Raw genomic sequence first — 22,960 nt, forward strand, 5'->3', positions numbered from 1 at the left:
CCCTCCCCCATCTCTCCTCCCTCCCCTCCCCACTCTCCCTCTCTCCTCCCTCCCCTCCCCATCTCCCCCGTCTCTCAGGGGTCAGGGTACAGCCTCGGAGTCAGTTTGGGGTGCGGGGCACAGGGAGGGACGGGGCAGGGCCCCGCAGGGCTGGCGCCCCCGCGCGGAGGCGGCGGCGGCGGGACATCCACCCAAGAGAACGTGTCCCCTGTAAGACACCTTAAGCGGGCGTCCCACAAACCGAACCCCAGAAACACAGACTCCACTCCAATCGATGCAAAGGCAAGAGGAAGTTTATTTCATTTGCAAATGGGCCGTTTCAGTAGCACCCTCTAGTGAGGTGCAGAAAGAGAGAGCGGCCCGAACATCCATTCCGCTTTACTGGATACTTAAAGCTCAAAACCACAGCATTAGCATATTTAGACGTGTTAAAGTTCTATTGGATATGTTAAAGGTTACTATGGTTACTGGGTAAGGGTTTGGGATGGGGGTAGCAAGGGCAGTTTCTTCTTATCAGCTTAAGCAAGCAGGGGGGGGTGGCAGTGAGACCTTGGTATGTCCTAACAGGATAAGGGTTGGGGACTTTCCGTCTGGTCTGGGCCCGGCTACGACCATGTCTGGAACATACATAAAATTCTTCCTGACGAAGAAGACACCGTCTTCGTCTGTCTGCACACCCGTAGCGGGCCTGTTCTCCGTTCGGTGGAGTATTTCCTAAGGGAACCCTACTCGGGGAGTCTAGGTCAGGCAAATCCCAGGTATCTAACCCAGCAGCCAGCTGGCACACATCAGGGCGTAGGGAAGGCCACCAGGAGCCCAGCGGGGCAGTGGTGCTTATATTCCATACCTCGTCCCCGGTGGCTGATATTACCTGCCACGTTAAAGTCTGGGGCGTGTGGGGGGTTATGGGCCAAACTACAAGGTATTAGGGTTGTACACAGCAGGGTTAAGCAGATTTTAAGAGTGTTATCTTGAGGGGGTTTTGAGTGCGTTGTAACTTCCATTCCGGCGCTGGCTCGCTGGTAGGAGTGTCGGTCTCTTGATTCCGCTCAGCTACTGCCTTCTTGACGTGTGACACGTGGATCCAGGCGGCGATGCCGTCCACCTTTACCGCCGTTGGTGTGGTCAGCAGTACCATATAAGGTCCTTTCCAGCGCGGCTCAAGAGTCCTGGTCTGGTGCCTGCGGACGTAGACGGCGTCCCCGATCTGGAACGAGTGCGGAAGCACCGGACACTTGGACTGATATGCGGCAGCCAGCTGCTTCCCTACGTGCTCGTGAATTAGCTGCAAGGCACGGAAGCGGGTCTGCAGGGCAGGGGATGTTGCAAAAGAGTCAACACTGGGTCCTAACAGATCCACCGCGGGTGGGGGGCCTCCATACAATATTTCATAGGGTGTTAGTCCATATACAGAAGGTGTGTTACGGGCCCTAAACAAAGCCATCGGCAGCAATGCGACCCAGTCTCTAGTGCCAGTCTCCATTATTAATTTAGTCAAGGTCTCTTTAATTGTCCTGTTCATACGTTTTACCTGGCCTGAACTCTGGGGTCTATATGCACAATGCAATTTCCAATCAATCCCCAGCACCTTGGCCACCAGCTGACTTACCCGGGAGACGAAGGCGGGCCCGTTGTCCGACCCCAATACCTTAGGTAGGCCGAACCGTGGGAAGATTTCTTCTAATAGTTTCTTAACCACGACTTGTGCCGTCTCCTTCTTCACTGGGAATGCTTCAGGCCAACCGGAAAAGGTGTCTACGAACACTAGAAGGTACTTCATTCCATATTTGCTTGGGCGGACCTCGGTGAAATCTACCTCCCAATTGACTCCAGGCCTATCTCCCCGTATCCGTACTCCTTCAGGTATTTTAGAACATCTGGGATTCACCTTGGCGCATGGGATGCAGGCCTCTACGGTTTGTTTTACCGCTGTATCCAGTTCCAATAAAAAATGAGAAGTCTCCTCCCTGTCCAGCAAGGCTTTTAGTTTCTTATACCCTAAGTGTGTCCATCTGTGTAGGTCTTGCACTAGTCTCCTAGTTTCTTTTCTGGGCAACACAATCTTGTCCTGTATTTTCCAATTTTTAGTGGCCTCATCATATGTTCCCCCTAGCTTTTGTATGGCTGCCACATCCTGTTCTGTATAAGTCCATTCCTGTCCCTGGCTGGGGGAATCCTGAGTGTCGATAGTCAACACGCTGCTACCCAGGGCGCTAGTCCTGGCCACCTCGTCCGCCATCCGGTTACCCTGTGCCACCGGGTCCTCTCCTCTCTGGTGACCTGGGCAATGCATGATGCTCACCTTCTTTGGCAGGAAGAGGGCCTGTAGGAGGTCTAGGATCTCCTGTTTATTTTTGATTTCTCTGCCTCCGGAAGTCAACAGTCCCCTTCTTTTATATATTTCACCATGCACATGTGCCGTGGCAAAGGCGTACCGACTGTCCGTATAAATGTTCACCCTCTTCCCTTTTGCCTGTCTTAGGGCCTGAGTTAGCGCGACCAACTCAGCTTTCTGTGCTGAAGTGCCTGGTGGCAAGGCAGAGGCCCAGACAACGGCCTTCCCGTCGACCACCGCCGCCCCCGCCCTCCTCTCACCTTGATGGAGGAAGCTACTGCCGTCCGTATACCAAGTGTGTTCCGCGTCTGGCAGGGGCTGGTCTGTTAAGTCCTCGCGGGTCCCATGGACTTCGGCCAACACCTGCTGGCAGTTGTGGCTGACCTGCGTCTGGTTTCCTGGTTCCGGCAGCAGAGTGGCAGGGTTGAGGGAGGCCGTCGTTCCAAACCGGATGCGCTCGGGGTTGAGCAACATCGCCTGGTAGTGAGTGATTCTGGCATTTGACAACCATCGATCGGGCGGCTGGCGTATGATCGTCTCGATGGCATGAGACGTCACTATGGTCAGCGGCTGTCCCATAGTCAGTTTGTCGGAGTCTTTCACCGCGGTAGCCACCGCCGCTATCATGCGCAGGCATGGTGGCCATCCAGAAGCAACACTGTCCAGTTTCTTTGAAAAATAGGCCACCGGCCTTTTCCAGGGCCCCAGTTTTTGAGTCAGAACTCCCTTTGCAATTCCCCCTTTTTCGTCTATGTAGAGGGTAAACGGCTTGTTGGGGTCAGGTAGGCTTAGCGCGGGGGCTTCCAGCAGGGCCTTTTTTAATTTATCAAAGGCTAGCTGTTGTTCCTCTCCCCACACGTACGGGGAGTTGGTTCTCGTGAGGGGATATAGGGAGGCCGCAATCTCCGCGAACCCCGGAATCCATAGGCGACAGAAACCGGCACTCCCCAAGAACTCCCTCAACTGGCGTGGGTTTTTAGGTGGGGGTATAAGAGCCACTGCCTGCTTACGCCCCTCCGTTAGCCACCTTCTGCCCCCTTCCAACTTATAGCCCAGGTAGACTACCTGTTGGGCACATAGTTGGGCCTTTTTAGCAGAGGCGCGATATCCCAGCTCACCTAGCCTCTGGAGCAGGGATTCCGTACCTCGTTTACAGTCTGCTTCGGTTTCTGCTGCCAGCAGTAAGTCATCCACGTACTGCAAGAGAGTCCATTGAGGGTTACTCACCCTGAAACTGGCCAAGTCGTGATGTAAGGCCTCATCAAATAGTGTGGGCGAATTCTTAAATCCTTGAGGAAGTCTTGTCCAAGTCAATTGCCCTGAAAATCCAGTCTCCGGGTCCTTCCACTCGAAGGCAAACAAGGGTTGGCTCTGGGGGCTCAACCTCAGACAAAAGAAAGCATCTTTCAAATCTAACACCGTATACCAAGTGCGCGACGGGGGCAAGGTACTTAGCAAGTTGTACGGGTTTGGCACTGTCGGGTGAATGTCTTCAACCCGACGATTCACCTCGCGTAAGTCCTGCACGGGTCGGAAGTCATTGGTGCCTGGTTTCCATACCGGCAGTAGGGGTGTGTTCCAGGGGGATTGGCAAGGCTTTAATATCCCCAAGTCCAACAGTCTCTTAATGTGGGGCCGAATCCCATCCTTTGCTTCCTTGGTCATAGGGTACTGCTGTACAGATATGGGTTCAGCCGTGGACTTTACATTTACCATTATGGGTGGCTGCTGAACTGCCAATCCTATTCCTCCAGTCTCTGCCCAGGAACCCGGAAATTTCTCTATCCACTCAGGGGCTAGCGGGGCCTCTATTTCCTTCTTATCGTATAGACGATGTTCATCTTCCAATTGAAGAGTCAATACTTGTAGAAGACGTCCCCTAGGGTCTGCTACTGAGGCCCCCTCCTTCTGGAAGTGGATCTGGGCTCCCACTTTGGATAGCAGGTCTCTCCCTAGTAAGGGGTATGGACAGTCTGGTACTAGGAGAAACGAGTGGGTGACCCGGCCGGTGGCCAAGTCTACCTGGCGTTCTGTGGTCCATCGGTACATCTTTCCTCCGGTCGCTCCCTGGACAAATGAGGTTTTTGAGCTAAGGGGGCCAATATTTTTGTTTGGACAGTCCCTGGCCCAGTGTCCTTTCTCCTTGCAGTACACACACTGGTCTCGTCCTATCCGCGGTCTATTATTGTCTCCCGGGTATTTCCCTGTCTGACCTCTACCATAACCTGACCTGTCTTGTCTGTTTGATTTGCTCACTGCGGTGACCAAGATTTTAGCTAATTCCTCATTTTTCTCTTTATCTCTCTGATCCTGTTCCTTACGCATTCTTTCCTCTTTTTCCTCCTTAGTTTCTCTCTTATTAAAAATCCTCTCTGCTTCTTTTAGGAGGTCCTGTAATGTATAGCCCTGTAGGCCCTCCAGCCTTTGCAGCCGCGTTCGGATGTCTGGGGCCGATTGGCCGATGAAAGACATTATTACATCCGATTGTCGGTCAGGGGCCTGGGGGTCAAACGGGGTGTACATCCGGTATCCCTCCATTAACCTCTCCAGAAACCCTGCCGGGGTTTCTTCATTACCTTGGGTTATGGCACGTACCTTAGCCAAATTGGTGGGGCGTCTCCCTGCCCCTCTGAGACCTGTCAGAAGAATCTGGCGATAGAGACGAAGTCGTTCCCTACCGGCTGCCGTGCTGAAATCCCAATCTGGTCTGGTCAACGGGAATGCTGCGTCAATCTCATTTGGCAGTTGGGTGGGTTGACCGTTGTCCCCCGGAACATTTTTCCGAGCCTCCATGAGAACTCGCTGTCTCTCCTCCGTGGTCAGGAGAGCCTGCAGGAGCTGCTGGCAGTCCTCCCAAGTCGGTTGGTGGGTTAAAAGAATAGATTCGATTAGTCCTGTCAAGGCCTGCGGGTCCTGGGAAAAAGGCGGGTTATGTGTTCTCCAATTGTACAAGTCTGAGGCTGAGAACGGCCAGTAGTGCATCTGGCCCCCACTGAGCGAAGCGGGGAAAGCCTGAGCCTCCCACTGGCCATCCTCACTCCCCGCCCCCCCACGCAAAGGCAGCCTGGCACTCATGGGGGTCGAACGAACCGGGGGATCCTCCTCTCTCTCTCTCTGCGTGGAATCCGGGGAAGGTGCCGGGGGTTCTCTCGGGAGGGGTGCGTAAGGCGGTGGGGTGTCAAAAAGCAAAAGACCCTCCTGTCCACCCAAAAGGACAGGGGTTTTCTTAGGTTTAGAAGAATCTAACTCCTCCAAGGGGTAAAGATTCGAGGTGGGGCTGGCTAAGGGAGGTTTCTCCTGGTCCGCCGGCGTCGGCAACAGGGGTGTTGAGGACGAAGGCTGGGCGGGTTTGGGACTCGACTCCGTCCGAATTCTGCCAGTGAAAAGGAAAGGTTTCACCCATTTTGGGGGGTTCTGCGCCAGGTCCTCCCACACGAAGATATAGGGCACCTGGTCCGGGTGCCCCTCTTTTCCTTCTTTGCAGACCTGGCTCTTCACCTGCAAGATAACAGAAGAGTCAAAAGTTCCATCCCATGGCCACCCGACATTGAAGGCTGGCCAGTCGGAGGTGCAGAAGACTGTCCAATTTTTCTTCCGCACCTCCACAGACAAGTTCTGGGCCCGCTCTCGGACCTCCTTCCAGTGATCTAATGTGAGGCTCAGAGGTGTGGTTAGTCCCTGTCCCATACTGAGGATAAAAGGCAGGTAAATTGTGACACAAAAGACAATCACAAGACACACAAAGACTGCGCGCAACAACAAAACGAGATAAAACTGAAACCAAAACTTCAGATGGGGTCGGCTGCCTGATCAGCCTTTCCCGGGGAAGGAGGGAGACAAAGTCCTTCCCTTCTTCCCACTTCACCGCTGGAGCGTCCCCGAGGGCTGAGCCTTCCTACTCCTGGCTCCTTACTCCTTTGGCGCCCAAACAATAAACAGAAATCTACAAAATCACAGAAAGCAAAACTTACCTCCGATTGGGAGATGGAGAGTGGGTCTGGGGTCTCAAGCGGGCGTCCCACAAACCGAACCCCAGAAACAGACTCCACTCCAATCGCTGCAAAGGCAAGAGGAAGTTTATTTCATTTGGAAATGGGCCGTTTCAGTAGCACCTTCTAGTGAGGTGCAGAAAGAGAGAGCGGCCCGAATATCCGCTTTACTGGATACTTAAAGCTCAAAACCACAGCATTAGCATATCTAGTCGTGTTAAAGTTCTATTGGATATGTTAATGGTTACTATGGTTACTGGGTAAGGGTCTGGCATGGGGGTAGCAAGGGCAGTTTCTTCTTATCAGCTTAAGCAAGCGGGGGGGGGGGGGGGGGGGTGGCAGTGAGACCTTGGTATGTCCTAACAGGATAAGGGTTGGGGACTTTCCGTTCTTCCTTATTCTCACAAGACAGCACATAGTTTGCAGGCTTAGGCAACTCACACAGAAGCAAGAGAATGCGGTTAGCCGCCAGCTTCAGTTCCTCCATTTTGTCCCTGACTTTACCCTTTCATCCCCGAGAGAGGACGCCTCGCTCTGCCCGCGCCTCGGAGCCGCCTCCGGCCGCCGGCCCCTCCCTCCGGCTCCCCGGCCGCCCCTCCCGGCGGCGCCCTGGCTCCCGGGCCTCCGCGCCGCCCGCCCGCCAGCGAGACGCTCGGTTCCGCCATGGAGCCGCGGGGGGCCCGGGCGGGGGGCGCCGCCGCCCCGCGCCGCCGCCGGTGAGAGCCGGGCCCGCAGCCGGGGCGAGGCCGCGTCCTCTGAATGCGGGGCGGCCGCGCGCCTGCCCGCCGGCGCCTTCCCCGCTCGCGAGCGTGAGCAGCAGAGCACCCGGGCTGCCGCGGGCGCAGGCCCCGCCGCCCGGCCATGCGCGCCCCGGGCCGCTGAGCGCGGGCGAGCGGAAGCGCAGGCGGCGGCTGCGGGATGGAGCCCGCGGCCGCGCCCCGGCCCGACATGGCGCCGGAGCTGACCCCGGAGGAGGAGCAGGTAAGCGGCCGCCGCGGTGGGTGTGTCCGGCTCTGCCGCCCGGCCCGGGCCTCGGGCCCCGCCGCAGTCCCGCCCCGCGCGGCCGCAGGAGCCGCGCGCGGTGCCGTCCGGGCCTGTGGGCTCGCTGCTTCGGGGCAGGGTGGCCGGGAGGTGGACATGGCGCCGGGGCAGCGGCGCCCCTGGGGTCCGGCCGCTTCTCGGGCCCGGGCAGGCCTCGGCCGGGTGGGCGCAGCCCCCCGCCCCGCTCGCCGGCGCCACCTCTCCCGCGCGTCTCCATCTTTCGGAAGCTCACAGTGGGCTCCATTGTCCCTAGCCGCGGTGACCTTCAGTGCCCAGGAGGAAGTGGTTTGCGGTGTCATGGGGGGGCGGTCGGGGAAGGGACGAGCCCGGGGCCCCGGAGCCTTCCCAGCCCCGCGGCGTGGCCGTGGGGACGTGGACCCCTGCGTGGACCCCTGCGTGTGCCCGCCGCGGCCCGGGGCTTCTCCATCTCCCTCGGCGTGGCCCGTGCTCAGCCCCCGCCGAGCTCAAGTAGAGCCGCTGGCTGACTCCCTGTGTGTGTGTGTGTGTTTTTTTAAGTGATAAAATAAGGAAAAAACGGGGAGAAAGGACAGGGCGGGCCACGTGGGTGACCCGTTTGCGGCTGGCCAGGCCCCCGGGTGCGGGCAGTCTGGTTCTACAACGCGGTGTTGGCTCAGGGGCTTGTTCCGCAGCCCCTGACTTTAACTCCGCGTTTGTGGACCCGACGTTTTCCACATTTGGTCGCAGACCCAGGTTTGCCTTTTGGTGCTGTGAGATAAAATAAGCCTGCAGGGAAAAAATTAAAAAAAAAAAAAAAAAAAAAAAGAATTTGGCTTGGTACGAGCCCAGGGGCCTGGCCACTGCAGTTGGACGCCATTCAGAGGGAGGTGGGCAGGTGTCCCCAGCTAGGGCAAGGCCTCCGTGCTAAGGTGTGGTGGGCTGGCTGGGCATTCCAGACCCCAGCGTCCTCCCTTGTCCTCCTACCTCAGCTCTGTCAGATTTGAAATTTCTCCATTTATGAAACTCAAAGGCATCAGGTCTGTATGACAATGGTATAGATTATAAATTAAAAAATTAAAACTGGAGAAAATAAATATTGAAATAGTCACAAAAGGTTTTCATCAGATTCTTCCCCCCCCCCCCTTACAAAATGCTTGATGTTCTAAAGGTCTTTCAAAATGTTGAAATAAACATAAAAGAAACATAGTTCTAATTACATGAATCCTTGCTCTTCTCCTGTTTTAATATGATGTCCTCTAAGAGCAGTCTGAACTGTTACTGTTTCTTTAAAGTCTTTAGGCAGCAGTACGTGTGTGCCAGCCTTATGAAGGGGTCGTCATGGGAAAAGGCACTTTCGTTCCATGATGCTGCCCAGCGCGTTGCCCAAACCATTTCAGAAGTCATTTGGGGTTGATTTCAAAGCTTCCGCAGCGTCTTCGAAATATCTTTGGTGTTGGAAAATCCTTGTCCTTTTGAGAGTCAATTCGATTTTTGGAAATAGCTAGAAACTCTTTGGGCATCCTGTTTTGTAAGTAAGATGGAGACGAAACACATTTCCAGGCAAAAGTACTGTCTTGCAGGCCCCTCTGGGGTGTGTGTACTGCCTCGCCGAAGCTCTGGAGCAGATCTTCCTGGTTGGTGCCTCCTGCTACCCAGGGAGGCCTGCAGACACCCAGCAGTCTTGGACACTTTGCTGTGCCCTGGCCCCCACACATCCTCACGCCTTCCTGAGAATCTGTAAACCATCGGCTTCCTTTCGTGGCCACCACCCCTCTCCCTAGTGAGCTGCTGTCCTGTCCTGACAGGACTTTTGTTTTCTGCTTGATCCATCTGTGTTCCAGAAGCCAAAGTCAAACTGCAGCTCCGCCTGCCTGTGCCCCGAGTGAGCATTCACAGAACCCTGGAGTGGCCTTGCTTTGTTCTCCGGACCTTGTGTGGCCCAAGGCCCACACTTCACCCCCGCTCTGGTGGGTGCACTGGCCTTTTTTTTTTTTTTTTTTTTTTGACAGGCGGAGTGGACAGTGAGAGAGAGACAGAGAGAAAGGTCTTCCTTTTTGCCGTTGGTTCACCCTCCAATGGCCACTGCGGCCAGCGCATCTCGCTGATCCGAAACTAGGAGCCAGGTGCTTCTCCTGGTCTCCCATGCGGGTGCAGGGCCCAAGCACTTGGGCCATCCTCCACTGCCTTCCTGGGCCATAGCAGAGAGCTGGCCTGGAAGAGGGGCAACCGGGATAGAATCCGGCGCCCCAACTGGGACTAGAACCCGGTGTGCCGGCGCCGCAAGGTGGAGGATTAGCCTGTTAAGCCATGGCGCCGGCCACTGGCCTTTTTTAAATTTTATTTTATTTTAACATTTATTTATTTATTTGAAAGAGTTACAGAGAGAGGGAGAGACAGAGAGGTCTTCCATCTGCTGATTCCCTCCCCAGATGGCTGCAGTGATCCGAAGCCAGGAGCAGGAGCTGGTTCTGAGTCTCCCGCGTGGGCCAGGGGCCCATGGGCTTGGGCCGTCCTCAGCTGCTTTCTCAGCGTTGGCAGGGAGCTGGATCGGAAGTGGAGCAGCTCTGGGACTTCTGTGCTGCAGGGGGGCTTTGACCGGCTGCACCAGAGCGCCTCCCAACCTCGCCGGGCCTCCAGCTGCGGGGTCTTTGGTTTGGAGACCTCTGCCCGGGTCCTGTTCCGTGGCCTCCTCACTCAGCTCTGTCACGCGGTCCCTGCACACTTGCCTGGCTGCCTGGCGGGGAGCTCCTTGGACAGCCTGTGTACCTTGCTCAGCGTGATGACTGGACTGGGTGGGCGTTCAGGAGGTATCTGCAGTGACGGGAGGGTCGCTCCCCTCCCCACGTGCAAGTAGGCAGCGTCAGCTCCTTTCAGAGCGGCTTATGAAAGTAAGGGCATCGCGCGTGTGGGTCTGTGTTTTGAAGGTCGCCACCGTCACTTCCAGCCTCCTTTCCTAGCTGGGCACCTGTTGACCTGATGCAAAGTCACTTGGTTGCCTCTTTCTTTCCCCTCCAGTTCCTCATTAATGTTGGTGTTCACAGATGATTGGGTTACAAGGACAAATGTGATTTGCTTTTAAAGAGCGTCCATGAATAATAGCAAAGTCATATTAGTAACTTTCTGGGTGGGGCTCTGCCGGAGCATTTCACAGCGTGTTCCCCCGGACTGCAATCAAATCCCCTGATTTTGCAAACAAAGACGTACCCAAGGTCGCAGTGGAGGGCGAGTCCTGGAGCTGCACACTCCACCCAGTCTCTTCTGCCTCCATGACGGAAACATTACTTCCCATTAAGCATTAGCCAGTTTTCTCAGATGCCCAAGTGGCTATCGAGTAGCTAATTTTGTGGGTTTCGATGCAGATATCTATGTTTGGCTATGGTGATGCTTCTTCAAGTACAGAGGAACGGATTTGGAAGAGTTTTACTCAGAACTACGTATGCCAGCAGAAACACATTGTACACTCTGTTTTATAAGAAACTGTGATGACATGACTCTTGGAAAAAGTTTATTTATTTATTTATTTTTTAATTTTTGACAGGCAGAGTGGACAGTGAGAGAGAGAGACAGAGAGAAAGGTCTTCCTTTTGCCGTTGGTTCACCCTCCAATGGCCGCAGTGCGCCCGGCCGGCGCACCACACTGATCCGATGGCAGGAGCCAGGTGCTTCTCCTGGTCTCCCATGGGGTGCAGGGCCCAAGCACTTGGGCCATCCTCCACTGCACTCCCTGGCCACAGCAGAGAGCTGGCCTGGAAGAGGGGCAACCGGGACTAGAACCCGGTGTGCCGGCGCCGCAAGGTGGAGGATTAGCCTAGTGAGCTGCGGTGCCGGCTGAAAAAGTTTATTTCTTACAGTAGAGTTGGCAGTTCTCCATGGGGGGTCACAATCACAATACATTTTATTTTCTTTGTACCTTCTTTGTCCTGTACAAGAGGAATACCTATTCTTGAAGCCAAATATGCAGCCTCTTCTCCCTCCCAGCTGTAAGAACCAGGCTGTGAGCCGGCGCTGCGGCTCACTAGGCTAATCCTCCACCTTGCGGCGCCGGCACACCGGGTTCTAGTCCTGGTCGGGGCACCGATCCTGTCCTGGTTGCCCCTCTTTCAGGCCAGCTCTCTGCTGTGGCCAGGGAGTGCAGTGGAGGATGGCCCAAGTGCTTGGGCCCTGCACCCCATGGGAGACCAGGAGAAGCACCTGGCTCCTGCCATCGGATCATCGCGGTGCGCCGGCCGGGCGCACTGCAGCCATTGGAGGGTGAACCAACGGCAAAAGGAAGACCTTTCTCTCTGTCTCTCTCTCTCACTGTCCACTCTGCCTGTCAAAAAAAAAAAAAAAAAGAACCAGGCTGTGGTCGTGGCCCTGATGTGTTTTCTGTCTGCGCCCAGGTGGGAGGCTCTCTTAGCAGGCTGCCGTGTGGGCTGTGGAGGCTCTTTGCTGCCTCTGGCCTGCTGCACCCTCACGGTGTCCCTGTTAGTTTTGCTTGCCCACAGCGTGTACTCATATTGATAGCTTGGCCTGAAGTTGGTCATGTTGTTGAATTTGCTAAATTATAATTAGCTTGGCCACAAAAGTTATGAATATTGTACTCATCTGTTCTCTGTGTGAGCTACAGAAAGTCACAGAGAACTCCTTGGGTTATACTTTCGTCTGTTTGGACATGAATTGTGAGGACGTCCCCTTTGAAATAAACCATGAAGTAAAGACTTAGCCAGAACTCCAAGGATATGGAATTCAGTAATTATAGCCTTGGAGGGTCTTTTGGTTTTGCATGTAGTAGTGATTGACACAGTAGGACAATAGTTTTCTAAAGTGCTTAAGCTTCTATTCATATTTTTATTTAAAACCAAAGATGGCTTTAATAACTCATACAGTGCTTCCTTCACATTAAAAATAATTCATGATTTAGTTTGTATACTTAAAAGTTGCTACAGCAAGCAATCTGCTAGTATTTATTTTCAAAGTCTCTAAAGAAAATTATTTTAAGAGTTCATATTGTTAAGAGCTCACAGCATTATAAGGATTAATAAGGAAGTGCGTGTATCCAGTGCTTACGTAAGAGTAGCCGTTATTAATGGTATTCCTTGTCTTGAGCAGGGAGAAGTTCTAGAGCCAAGTTAGCTTAAATCAACCCAACGGGGAAGAATATTCACGTTCACCCCAGACAGACGCGGCCCTCTGCCTCTGTGTGGGTTTTTGTGAATGCCAGGAAACCATTATCTTGCGTCTTCGTAGTTTCCCCAAACCTGTTCTGATTCCATGCTGTGGTTTGGATTTTCATAATGGAATCTTTGGAAGTTAAAAATTTAGCTGCTGTACAGTGGACTTAAGAGATTGTTGGCACTTTTCCCAAGGGCAGGGGTTTTGTCCTGTCTTGTGGCCAAGAACTTCCCTTTTCCCACAGTCTTACGTGTCCTGTGCTAAATGTCATCTGTCCCCCCGGAAGTAACAGTATGTCAGGGGCCGAGTGATTCACGGGGCTTCCAGAGAGAAAGGACAGAGGGAAAGGAGGACTCTCGTTGCTTTTGTTACTGGTAGTAATCAATGATGCTATAATCGGCAGTTAGTCTCACTTGGATGTGAGGATTTCATTCTGATTTTTTTTTTTTTTTGACAGGCAAAGTTAGACAGTGAGAGAGAGAGACAGAGAGAAAGGTCTTCCTTCCGCTGGTTCACCCCCCTAAATGGCCTCTACAGCCAGCGCTGTGCCAATCCAAAGCCAGGAGCCAGGTGCTTCTTCCTGGTCTCCCATGTGGGTGCAGGGCCCAAGCACTTGGGCCATCCTCCACTGCCTTCCCAGGCCACAGCAGAGAGCTGGACTGGAAGAGGAGCAACCGGGACAGAACCGACGCCCCAGCCGGGACTAGAACCCTGGGTGCCGGCACTGCAGGCAGAGGATTAGCCTAGTGAGCCGCAGCGCCGGCCTATTCTGATGTTTTTTTTTAAGGTTTATTTATTTATTTGAAAAGCAGAATTATAGAGAGGCAGAGAGAGAGGTCTTCTATTCACTGGTTCACTCCCCAAATGGCCGCAATGGCAGGAACTGGGCCAATCCGAAGCCAGGAGCCTGGAGCTTCTTCTGGGTCTCCCAGGTGGGTGCAGGAACCCAAGGCCCTTTGGGCCATCCTCCACTGCTTTCCCAGGTCACAGCAGAGAGCTGGATTGGAAATGGAGCAGCCGGGACTAGAACCAGCGCCCATACGGATGCCAGCACTGCAGGCAGCTGCTTTACCTGCTGCGCCACAGTGCCGGCCCCTTATTCTAATGTTCAACATTTCTGTTCCTGACACAAAGAAATGATGTATGTCTGAGGCGATGGATATGCCAGTTCCTGTGATCCTGGTCATTACACATCATACGCATGTATTGAAATGTGCCCCCTTGTGCCCCGTAAGTATGTGTGGTTACTGTGTCACCTAAAAACATAGAAAAGGATTAAAAATGTTTTGAGCATAGCAAGGATCTGCACTTCGGTTTTGTGAATGTTGAGAAGCCTGGAGGTTTTCTCACAGGAACCTGACCGTGTACTAGTTACTGATGAACCGAAAAGTGAGACTGTCCTTTAGAAGGGAGCAGGACCAGTTAATTTATTATTTTTCAAAAAGTTTTACAAATATTTGTTTATTTGAAAGGCAGAGTGACACAGAAAAAAACAGAAAGAGAGAGAGAGAGAGAGAGATCAGGCTTCCATCCACTCATCTGTTCCTCAAATACCTGCAGCAGCCAGGGGTGGGCCAGGAGCCAGGAACTCCATGTACATCTCCCAGATGGGTGGCAGGGGCCCAGATACGCGCGCCTTTTTCCAGGTATGTTAGCAGGGAGCTGGATCCGAAGTGGAGTAGCCTGCACTTGAACTGGAACTTGGAATGCCAACACCACAAGTGGTGGCTTACCATGCTGGTCCTATATTTTTTAATATCTATTTTTGTCTTTCATCTCCTTCAAAGGCAGAGCGACAAAGAGAGAGTGATCTTTCATCCGCTGGTTTACTCCTCCAGTGCCCACAGTAGCCAGGGCTGGGCCAGACTGAAGTCAGGAACCCAGAACTCCACTGAGGTCTCCCACGTGGGTGGCAGGGGCCCATCATCCACTGCCTCCCAGAACGCATCAGCAGGAAACTGGACTGGAATTGGTGTAGCAGGGGCTTGGGCCAGCGTTCTGATACAGGATACAGGCGTCCCAGCCCTGTGCCAATATGCCTGCCCCTGAACCATTTTAAAGAGGCGAAAGCTAAGACTCGTGGGTCAGTGCCTTTGAGACGCGTTTTCTGGTTTTTATGCCTTTATTGAAAAAGACGCAGTAATGTGGCTGTGCGTTAGTTTTGGTTTCTAAATGCTAAGCCCTGGGTCAGACATTTGGCCCAGCAGTTAAGGTTTTGCCTGGGACGCCCGCGCCCATGTCCGTGTGAGTTGTCGGGTCCAGCTTCCTACTGATGAGCACCTGGGAGGCAGCAGGTGCTGGCTCTGGCGGCTGAACGCTGCCAGCCACCTGGGAGACCTGGATTGAGTGCTGGACGCCTGACTGCGGCCTGGCTAAGCACTGGCCATTGAGGATATTTGGGGAGTGAAGCAGGAAATGAGATCTCTGCCTCTTAAAACAAACCCCAACAACTAAGAGCCAGAATTCATTCCCAGGGTTGGTAGGCAGCTGCTAAAGAGAGCCGTCTGTAACTTGGTGTCGCCAGGACGCAGTGTCCAGAGATACGAGCCCGTCTGTAACTTGGTGTCGCCAGGACGCAGTGTCCAGAGATACGAGCCCATTAATTACTTGTTCATTGTTAGAATACCTGGCTGCCTTCACCTCCCTGCTGGTTCTGATAGACATCGTGATTACAGTCATTTGTAAAATGGGTTTGTAGGTTGTCTTCAACGACAGTATGTTTCTTTAATTATTAGTGACAATAACATTTTGTGAAAAGAGCTGTGTGCTCTATACATGGTTCAGATTATGCTGTTAAGTGCTGAGAACCTAGTATTTATTTAAGATTAATGCAAACCTGATGTTTTTTGAACAGAAAGATGTACAAGTAAAACCGTCTTCTGGAAAGCGGTGGTGATGCGTCCTGGGGAGACGTCAGGAGTCTCCAGCTTCCTCTGCTGCGCTTGGCGTTTTGTTTAGTATTTCTAAGGTTGTTTGTCTTCTTCCCTTAAGGAACTTTTGAGGAGATCTGCTTAAATAAGTAAAATCCCCCATGGTTACACAATACTCAGCTAGTAACACTGATAATAGTGTTGTCGCCCTCTATGATCCAGGAAACAGTCTTTTCCCAGCTGAGAAGAGGAAGAAAAACGAAGCACGTGGCTTTCAGAGAATCTTCAAAGAGTTCAAGATGGCTCAGGGATTGCAGCCGCTCCCAGGCCCGCGTGGCGAGCGTAGGCGGCAGCCCGAGTGCGTGCTCAGCTCCTTGCTCCCCTCAGTCACAGGGCACCGTCGGGTCCTCTGTGCTGCCGCTGCTTTGCAGACAGAACCTCGGAGGTCATCCCAGCTCTGAAAGTGACTCAGGCGTAGAGCAGAGAGAATGGCCTGGGTATCACCTTCGGCACCTTCTTTAAACAGTCTTTGTGGAGAAGTCTCAGATCAGTGGTTCCCAGCCAAGTGATTTTACCGTCCAGGGAACATTTGTCCATAGCTAGAGACACCTTTGGGTCTTCAGTTGTCCCTCCGCAGGGACTCTGCAGGCCTGTAGTAGGTAGAAGCCAGGAATGGTGCTCCCCACAACAAAGAATTATCAGACTCAAAATGACTGCAGTGCCAAGACTGAGAAGCCATGGTTTATCTCTGAAGCATCTTGTAGTTAGGAGCACTTACAAGTTCCTGCTTTTAAGGAAAAGTTTATTCATTTTCATTTATTTGAAAGGCAGAGAGAGAGAGAGAATATCAATGTCTTCTACCCACTGTTCACTATCCAAATGTTCTCAACCACCAGGACTGGGCCAGGCTGAAGTCAGGAGCCCAGAACTCCATCCTGGTCTCCCTCATGGCTGGCAGGGACCAAGTCCAGGAGCCATCACTGCTGCCCCCGGGGTGTGTGTCTCAGGAAGCTGGGGACAGGAGCCGGGGCACTGTGACAGGGGATGCTGTCGTCCCAGGCTGGGCTGCAGGCTCATCCACTGGGACTCTACAGCTGTCCTACTTTTTTGCCTTTGTGAAACCAGTCTTTGGTCTTCTATTTGGAGACTGTAATCTTTTAAATATTTTCATCAGCATGTTGGGGACTTGTGCAAGGGCACTGCAAAAAGTTTGGGGAGGGGCCGGCACTGTGGCATAGTGGGTAAAGCCACCGCCTGCAGTGCCAACATCCCACATGGGCTCCAGTTCAAGTCTCAGCTGCTCGTCTTCCAATCCAGCTCTCTGCTGTGGCCTGGGAAAGCAGTAGAAGATGGCCCAAGTCCTTGGGCCCCCGTACCCATGTGGGAGACCTGGAAGAAACTCCTGGCTCCTGGTTTTGGATCTGTGCTGCTCCAGCCATTGCGGCCAGTTGGGGAGTGAACTAGCAGATGGAAGCTCTCTCTCTCTCTCTCTCTGCTTATTCTCTCTCTGTGTAACTCTGACTTTCAAATAAATAAATAATTTTTTTAAAAATAAGCTTATCTTTAATTTTATTTTCCATAAACCTTTTAAAGTTCCCTTGTATATACACTTGGGACACTTGTCTGTCAGTATCTGGGATGAGCCACAGCTGCTGCCCACCCCACCCCCCCCTTTTAAGATTTATTTAATTATTTATTTGAGAGGTAGAGTTACAGACAGCGGGAGGGAGCGACAGAGAGAAAGGTCTTCCATCCACTAGTTCACTTCCCAAATGGCCACAATGGCTGGAGCTGGACCAGGCTGAAACCAGGAGCCAGCAATTCCTTCCGGGTTTCCCACAGGAGTGCAGGGGCCCAAGGACTAGGGCCATCTTCTACTGCTTTCCCAGGCCACGGCAGAGAGCTGGAAAAGGAGCAGCTAGGACACTAACGCGCCTTTATGGGAAGCCAGCGCTGCAGGTGGAGGCTTAGCTACTACGCCACAGAGCCGGCTCCCATTTAGTTTATTTGAAAAAGGGAGATAGAGAGATCTCCCATCTGCTGATTTAGTTGTCAAATGCCAGCAACAGCTCAGGCTGGGCCAGGCCTAGACAGGAGCTAGGAATGATAGAGACCTAAGTGCTTGAACCATCACCTGGTACCTTTTAGGGTGTGCAATAACAGGAAGCTGAAATAAGAAGCACACCTGGGGCTCGAACCCAGATACCCTGAGACCCTGCAGGGTCTAAAGGAGATGCTTGTGCTGTGTTCATTGCAGCGCTGTTCTCAGTAGCCTGGAGGTGGCGGCAACCCACATGCTCATCAGCAGTTAGAGAGATACACATACAATGGAATGTTACCCAGCCACAAAAAGAAATAACTGATGCATGCTGCACCACGCATGGACAACAGTTGAGTCAAGTAAGCCAAACACAGGACAGATGTTGCATGAGTCCGCTTATATGAGGTACCTAGAGAGGCCAAGTGCAAAGAGACAAAAAGTAGAATGCCAGGGGTTTTGGGGGGGGTATTATTATTATTATTATTATTTACAAAGGGATATGAGCTTTTTTTTTTTAAAAAAAAATCTTTTATTTATTTGCAACGCAGAGAGATTTTCCAGGCTCTGTGTCACTGCCCAAATGCCTGTAACAGGTGGCACTGGGCCAGGCTGAAGCCAAGAGCTGGGGCCTTAACCTGGGTCTCCCACAGAGGTGGCGGGGGGAAACTACTTGAACCGTCACCCACTGCCTCTCAGGGCGCACATTAGCGGGAGGCCAGAGCAGAAGTAGAGCCAGGAGCTGATCACAGGCACTCTGACATGGGATGTGGGCCTCCAGAGCAGTGCCTGCCCTGACAGGGACTGGTTAATGGGTAGGCGGTTTTTGTTGGGAATGGTGAGAACTTTGAGTTATAAGGAGTGGTGATGGGTATACCAGTGTGAATGGATTTAATGCTACTGAATTGTATACTTACAAACAGCAAAAAGTGACATCTGTTGTGTGTGTGTGTGTGTGTGTATATATATATATATAAAAGATTTATTTATTTGAAAGTCAGAGTTAGAGACAGAGAGGTTTTCCATCTCCTAGTTCACTCCTCAAATGACTGCAACAGCTGGGCTGGGCTGGTCCGGGGCCAGGAGCCAGAGCTGCTTCTGGTCTCTCCACGTGCGGGGGCCCAAGCACTTGGGCCATCTTCTTCTTCTTTTTTTTTTTTTTTTACAGGCAGAGTGGACAGTGAGAGAGAGAGAGACAGAGAGAAAGGTCTTCCTTTTGCCGCCGCGGTAGGCGCGCTGCGGCCGGCGCACCGCGCTGTTCCGATGGCAGGAGCCAGGTGCTTCTCCTGGTCTCCCATGGGGTGCAGGGCCCAAGGACCTGGGCCATCCTCCACTGCACTCCCTGGCCACAGCAGAGAGCTGGCCTGGAAGAGGGGCAATCGGGACAGGATCGGTGCCCCGACCGGGACTAGAACCCGGTGTGCCGGCGCCGCAAGGCGGAGGATTAGCCTACTGAGCCGTGGCGCCGGCCTTGGGCCATCTTCTGCTGCTTTCCCAGGCCACTAGAAGAGGGCTGGATGGGAAGTGGAGCAGCCGGGACTCGAACTGGCGCCCATTTGGGATGCCAGCTCCGCAAGCAGAGGCTTAACCGGCTACACCACAGCAGCAGTCCCTGTTATGTATATTTTACCACAGTAAGAGAAGTGGCTAAGCACTGTGCTACATGTTTTACAGGTCTTGATTCATCTAGTGAATCATGTGGCTTGTGAGCCAAAGAAAAAGAAAGAACAGGTGTTACTTCCTCTTCTGGTTTTGCTGCTGCTCTTGAGCTTGGCACCTCTTACATAGGCGTGATTCCTTGGTGACAGATGGACCTATAACGTGTTAGCATGTGAATGTCCTGTCTTTTTAAACAGCGGACTATCTCCCCATGTGACACAGTGGAGGTCTGTTAGGAGATTAGGGGGTTTCCTGTGTCGTCAGAGCACTGAATGTCAGGATGCTCATGGACCTACATGCAGAGCCTCTTCCTCTCCTGTCCCCCCATATAGTTCTGGAAATGACCTGAAATTTGGTCAGTCTGGAACAGTGGTTCTGAAAGCCTGGGCCTCAGAGCAACACGAGCAAGCCAGGGGAGTTTTTAGGGCCCACCCAGAACTGCTGCACCAGGTCTGCAGGTGGGACCAGGAACCTGTTTGAACAGCCTCCTCCTCCTCCTGGTGGTCCAGTGAATCCCTGCTGTGCTGCTGTGTTGGTCAGGGAACCATCTAGAAGTAAGTGTAGACATTCAGGCCCGCTTCAGGAAGGGAAGTCCTGGGTACAGAGCTAGTCCGGACAGGATGCAAGCTCCAGAAATCATTTGATTCTGGACCGGAACTGTTCCCTGGGAGAGGAGCAGGAAGGCCCAGTTTTCAGTGCTAGCATTGATTATGGTTTCTCACCCAAAGAAAGAGCAGAGCCTCTACCCACTGGAGCAGTGGGAATGCAACCAGTGTGTCCGCGTGGTTGAAAAGCGGGCGCTGAGACACCTGGTGTCCGCTGCAGAGGGCGTTCCCTGGAGGCAGTCTTGGCTTCCAGGGGATACTGAATCCAAGCAGACCCAGGCTGCTCTGATTCCGCCAGGAAAACCTGCCAGCTTTGACGAGGCTCTTCCACGGAGAAGCTCGTGTTACTCCAGTGTCGGTCGCCCTGAGAGTCTGGACGTGGGAGTCGCCGGATTTCACCGTCTGGGTCCTGCCAGGGAGCGGAGCGTTGTTCCAATTGGAACTGGAAATGGGGTGTGCAGTGAGCATGTTTGTCTGCAGGCAGCTTTCCCAGGCTTCCTTGGACGCTGGTCATCATGCTGTAGCTCATGAGCCTTAGGGACTTGCTCCTGGGATTTGGAAGTATTGATCCAGAGGGTTTGGAATGGCTCAGGTCTGCGATAAGCATCAAGCTGTGACTGTCGTTGCCTAATTAGTGTCTTGAGCGGCTGTGTCCTGCAGGGGACTGGTAGAGCTGTGGGTCAGGGCAGAAGAGGCCTCATCCCTGGCGTGGGAGTCGGTCTCAGGAAGAATTCAAGGGGCCAGCTGGACGTGGTGCAGGTCAACAGCAGGTCTAATCTACAGACCAGGAGTAGATGAACAAGTCTCACTTGCCACGTCCTACAGTGTTGGACAAGAGATCATCAGATTATCCTGTCAGATCCATTTGGAGCTTTGGAACTAAAGCAAAAATGATCTGAGGAGTGTGTGTGTGTGTGTGTGTGTGGATGGGACGGGGAAGGGGGCAGGAGTATAAGAGAATGAGTAACAGTTGGGGAATAGCGGTGGGAGCAGTTGTCAGTTCGGTTGGGTGGAGTGGAGGGGCCAGTTCCTGTGGGTTCCATGCTTCCCGCTGTTCTGGTCTCCTGGACTGATTCTGGTTTGCCAGTGACCCTTTTAGAGCCGAGCCCTGGGGACTGAAGACAGCATCCCAGCCGTCGCCTGGTGGGCGCCTTGTCTTGGGCACTGTGCTTCCGTCCGGAGTTCCCGGTGCGCGGGAGGTTCTGGCAGTCCAGGCTCACTGTTGACTCATAGATTCAAGTCAGCTGGGATCCTGAAGTCTTTCCTTACGTGCCTCTGCCAAGTTCATCTGGTGTTTCTATAATTGGTTTTCTTGCACTCACCCTTCTTAAATTTCATTTTGGTAGATGGAAGGTTCTCCACTGTTGAACATCATGTCCCAGGAACTTTACGGATAGCGTGCTTCCTCCCACCCCCCTCAGAATAGTTCTTTGGAGGAGTATTCCAATTTTATAGATGTGGAAATTAAGGCTCAAAGACATGAAATAACTTGCTTGGATTCTAAATATTCAGTGATGGAACTTGGTACTCAGATTCTCGCCTGTTGATTGTGAAGCCCATTCTGACCCCATTGTTCTCTCCAGTTTGGATCACTTGGGTCAGGGTCCTGTTACGCCATGAATTCTCTTCGTTAAAGGCTCCCTTCCGTATGGTGAGCCTGGTCTAGTACCTATCTCAATCTTTCAGGGGACCAGTTCTAGTTAGCCAATGGCCCCCTTAGAATGGAGCCGTGGGGACTGAAGACAGCCTTACCGCTGACTTCTAATAGGCTTCCTGGTCTGGGACACTGCTGCAGTGGGACCAGGCCAGAGCCAGAGCCAGAGCAAATCATTTTGGTTTTGTTTGTAAAGGTTTGTTTATTTGAAAGGCAAAGGGACAGAGAGAACGGCCCTAACGGCCAAATCTGGGCCAGGTTGAAGCCGGGAGCCAAGGACTATCTGGGTCTCCCGCACGGGTGGCAGGGACCCAAGTGCACACTAGTGGGAAGCTGGGTTGGAAGCAGAGCAGCTGGAACCCAAATCAGCACTCAGATGTGGAATGCCAGTGCTGTGAGCAGCGGCTTGGCTCCCCTGTGCCACGTCAGCCCCATGGTACACCGCTCCCTCCCTCCCTCCCTCCCTCCCTCCCTTCCTCCCTTCCTCCCTCCCTCCCTCCCTGCCTCCCTTCCTCCCTCCCTCCCTCCCTGCCTCCCTCCCTCCCTCCCTCCCTCCCTTCCTTCCTTCTGATGTGGAATGCCAGTGTTGTAAGCTTGGCTCCCCTGTGCCACGTCAGCCCCATGGTACACTCCTCCCTCCCTCCCTCCCTCCCTCCCTTCCATTTTTTATTTATTTATTTGACAGAGTTACACACCTTGGGGGAGAGAGACAGAGAGAAAGGTCTTCCTTCCGTTGGTTCACCCCCAAAATGGCCGCTAAGGCCAGTGCTGTGCCAATCCAAAGCCAGGAGCCAGGTGCTTCTCCTGGTCTCCCATGAGGTGCAGGGCCCAAGGACTTAGGCCATCCTCCACTGCCTTCCTGGGCCATAGCAGAAAGCTAGACTGGAAGAGGAGCAACAGGGACTAGAACCCAGTGCCCATATGGGATGCTGGCACCGCAGGCGGAGGATTAACCAAGTGAGCCATGGCGCCAGCCCCCCAACCTATATTAATAGTGATAAAATATGGATCATAATGCCTCCTTTAAGAGTTATTATGGGAATTAAATGAGGTGTGTCAACTGCTTAATATTTTTCCTGACAAATATATGTAATTGTCATTTTTTTTATTTAAGATTTTATTTATTTATTTTAGAGGTAGAGTTACAGACAGTGCGAGGGAGAGACAGAGAGAAAGGTCTTCCTTCCATTGGTTTGCTCCCCAGATGGCCGCAAGGGCCAGAGCTACACCCATCCAAAGCCAGGAGCCAGGAGCTTCTTCCGGGTCTCCCATGTGGGTGCCGGGGCCCAAGGACCTGGGCCATCTTCTACTGCTTTCCCAGGCCACAGCGGAGAGCTGGATTGGAAGAGGGGCAGCCGGAACTAGAACCGGTGTCCATATGGGATGCTGGCGCTGCAGGCGGATTGACTACTGTGCCAGGGCACCGGCCCCTGTAATCGTCATCTTAATGGAAGGAAATCTTCCTGTTCACAAAGAGATGAAATCCTCATCAAGTGCCTCCTTGCTGCTGTGCAGATCTGTTCTGTGACTCAGTGCTTTGTGAGCCTTTTTGTGTCTCAGAATCAGCTGGAGATCTTGTTAAATGCAGACTCTCTTACACAAAGTTTATTTTTATCTACTTGAAAGGCAGAGTGACTTGGGAGGGTTGGTGGGGCAG

General features: G+C 53.0%; 2 protein-coding genes across 6 annotated transcripts in view; one reads left to right on the top strand and one right to left on the bottom strand.

Moving 5' to 3' along the window:
• Positions 1-275: 275 nt before the first annotated feature.
• Positions 276-6,875, bottom strand: LOC133770372 (uncharacterized). 5 transcript variants are annotated; one of them, XM_062206421.1, is made up of 3 exons: positions 6,307-6,867; positions 5,014-5,833; positions 276-4,402 (listed from the first exon to the last, which is right to left on the bottom strand). In XM_062206421.1, exon 3 carries the CDS (start codon positions 4,382-4,384, stop codon positions 947-949), a length of 3,438 nt encoding a protein of 1,145 aa, XP_062062405.1. In that variant the 5' UTR covers positions 4,385-4,402; positions 5,014-5,833; positions 6,307-6,867; the 3' UTR covers positions 276-946. The 5 variants fall into 5 exon arrangements, with proteins under 5 accessions (XP_062062405.1, XP_062062406.1, XP_062062404.1 ...); XM_062206422.1 differs by having other exon boundaries at positions 276-1,306; positions 4,931-6,875; XM_062206420.1 differs by having other exon boundaries at positions 276-5,833.
• A 325-nt stretch (positions 6,876-7,200) lies between these two features.
• PTPN9 (protein tyrosine phosphatase non-receptor type 9) overlaps positions 7,201-22,960 on the top strand; it is an 88,140-nt gene continuing 72,380 nt past the window's right edge. Inside the window, exon 1 of the mRNA XM_062206424.1 lies at positions 7,201-7,305. Coding sequence (XP_062062408.1) covers positions 7,243-7,305 — 63 coding nt within the window. The 5' untranslated portion in view covers positions 7,201-7,242. The remainder of the gene's footprint in view (positions 7,306-22,960) is intronic.

Source organism: Lepus europaeus, chromosome 11 (assembly GCF_033115175.1).
Source record: "Lepus europaeus isolate LE1 chromosome 11, mLepTim1.pri, whole genome shotgun sequence".
Lineage (NCBI taxonomy): Eukaryota > Metazoa > Chordata > Mammalia > Lagomorpha > Leporidae > Lepus > Lepus europaeus.

Bases quoted from the DNA above. Each gene is read 5' to 3' on its own strand.
- LOC133770372 (XM_062206417.1), bottom strand. From the start codon at position 6,022: ATGGGACAGGGACTAACCACACCTCTGAGCCTCACATTAGATCACTGG. The intron at 5,249-5,425 runs GTTCGTTCGACC...CCTTTTTCCCAG, and splicing joins AGAGAGAGGAGGATCCCCCG to GACCCGCAGGCCTTGACAGG.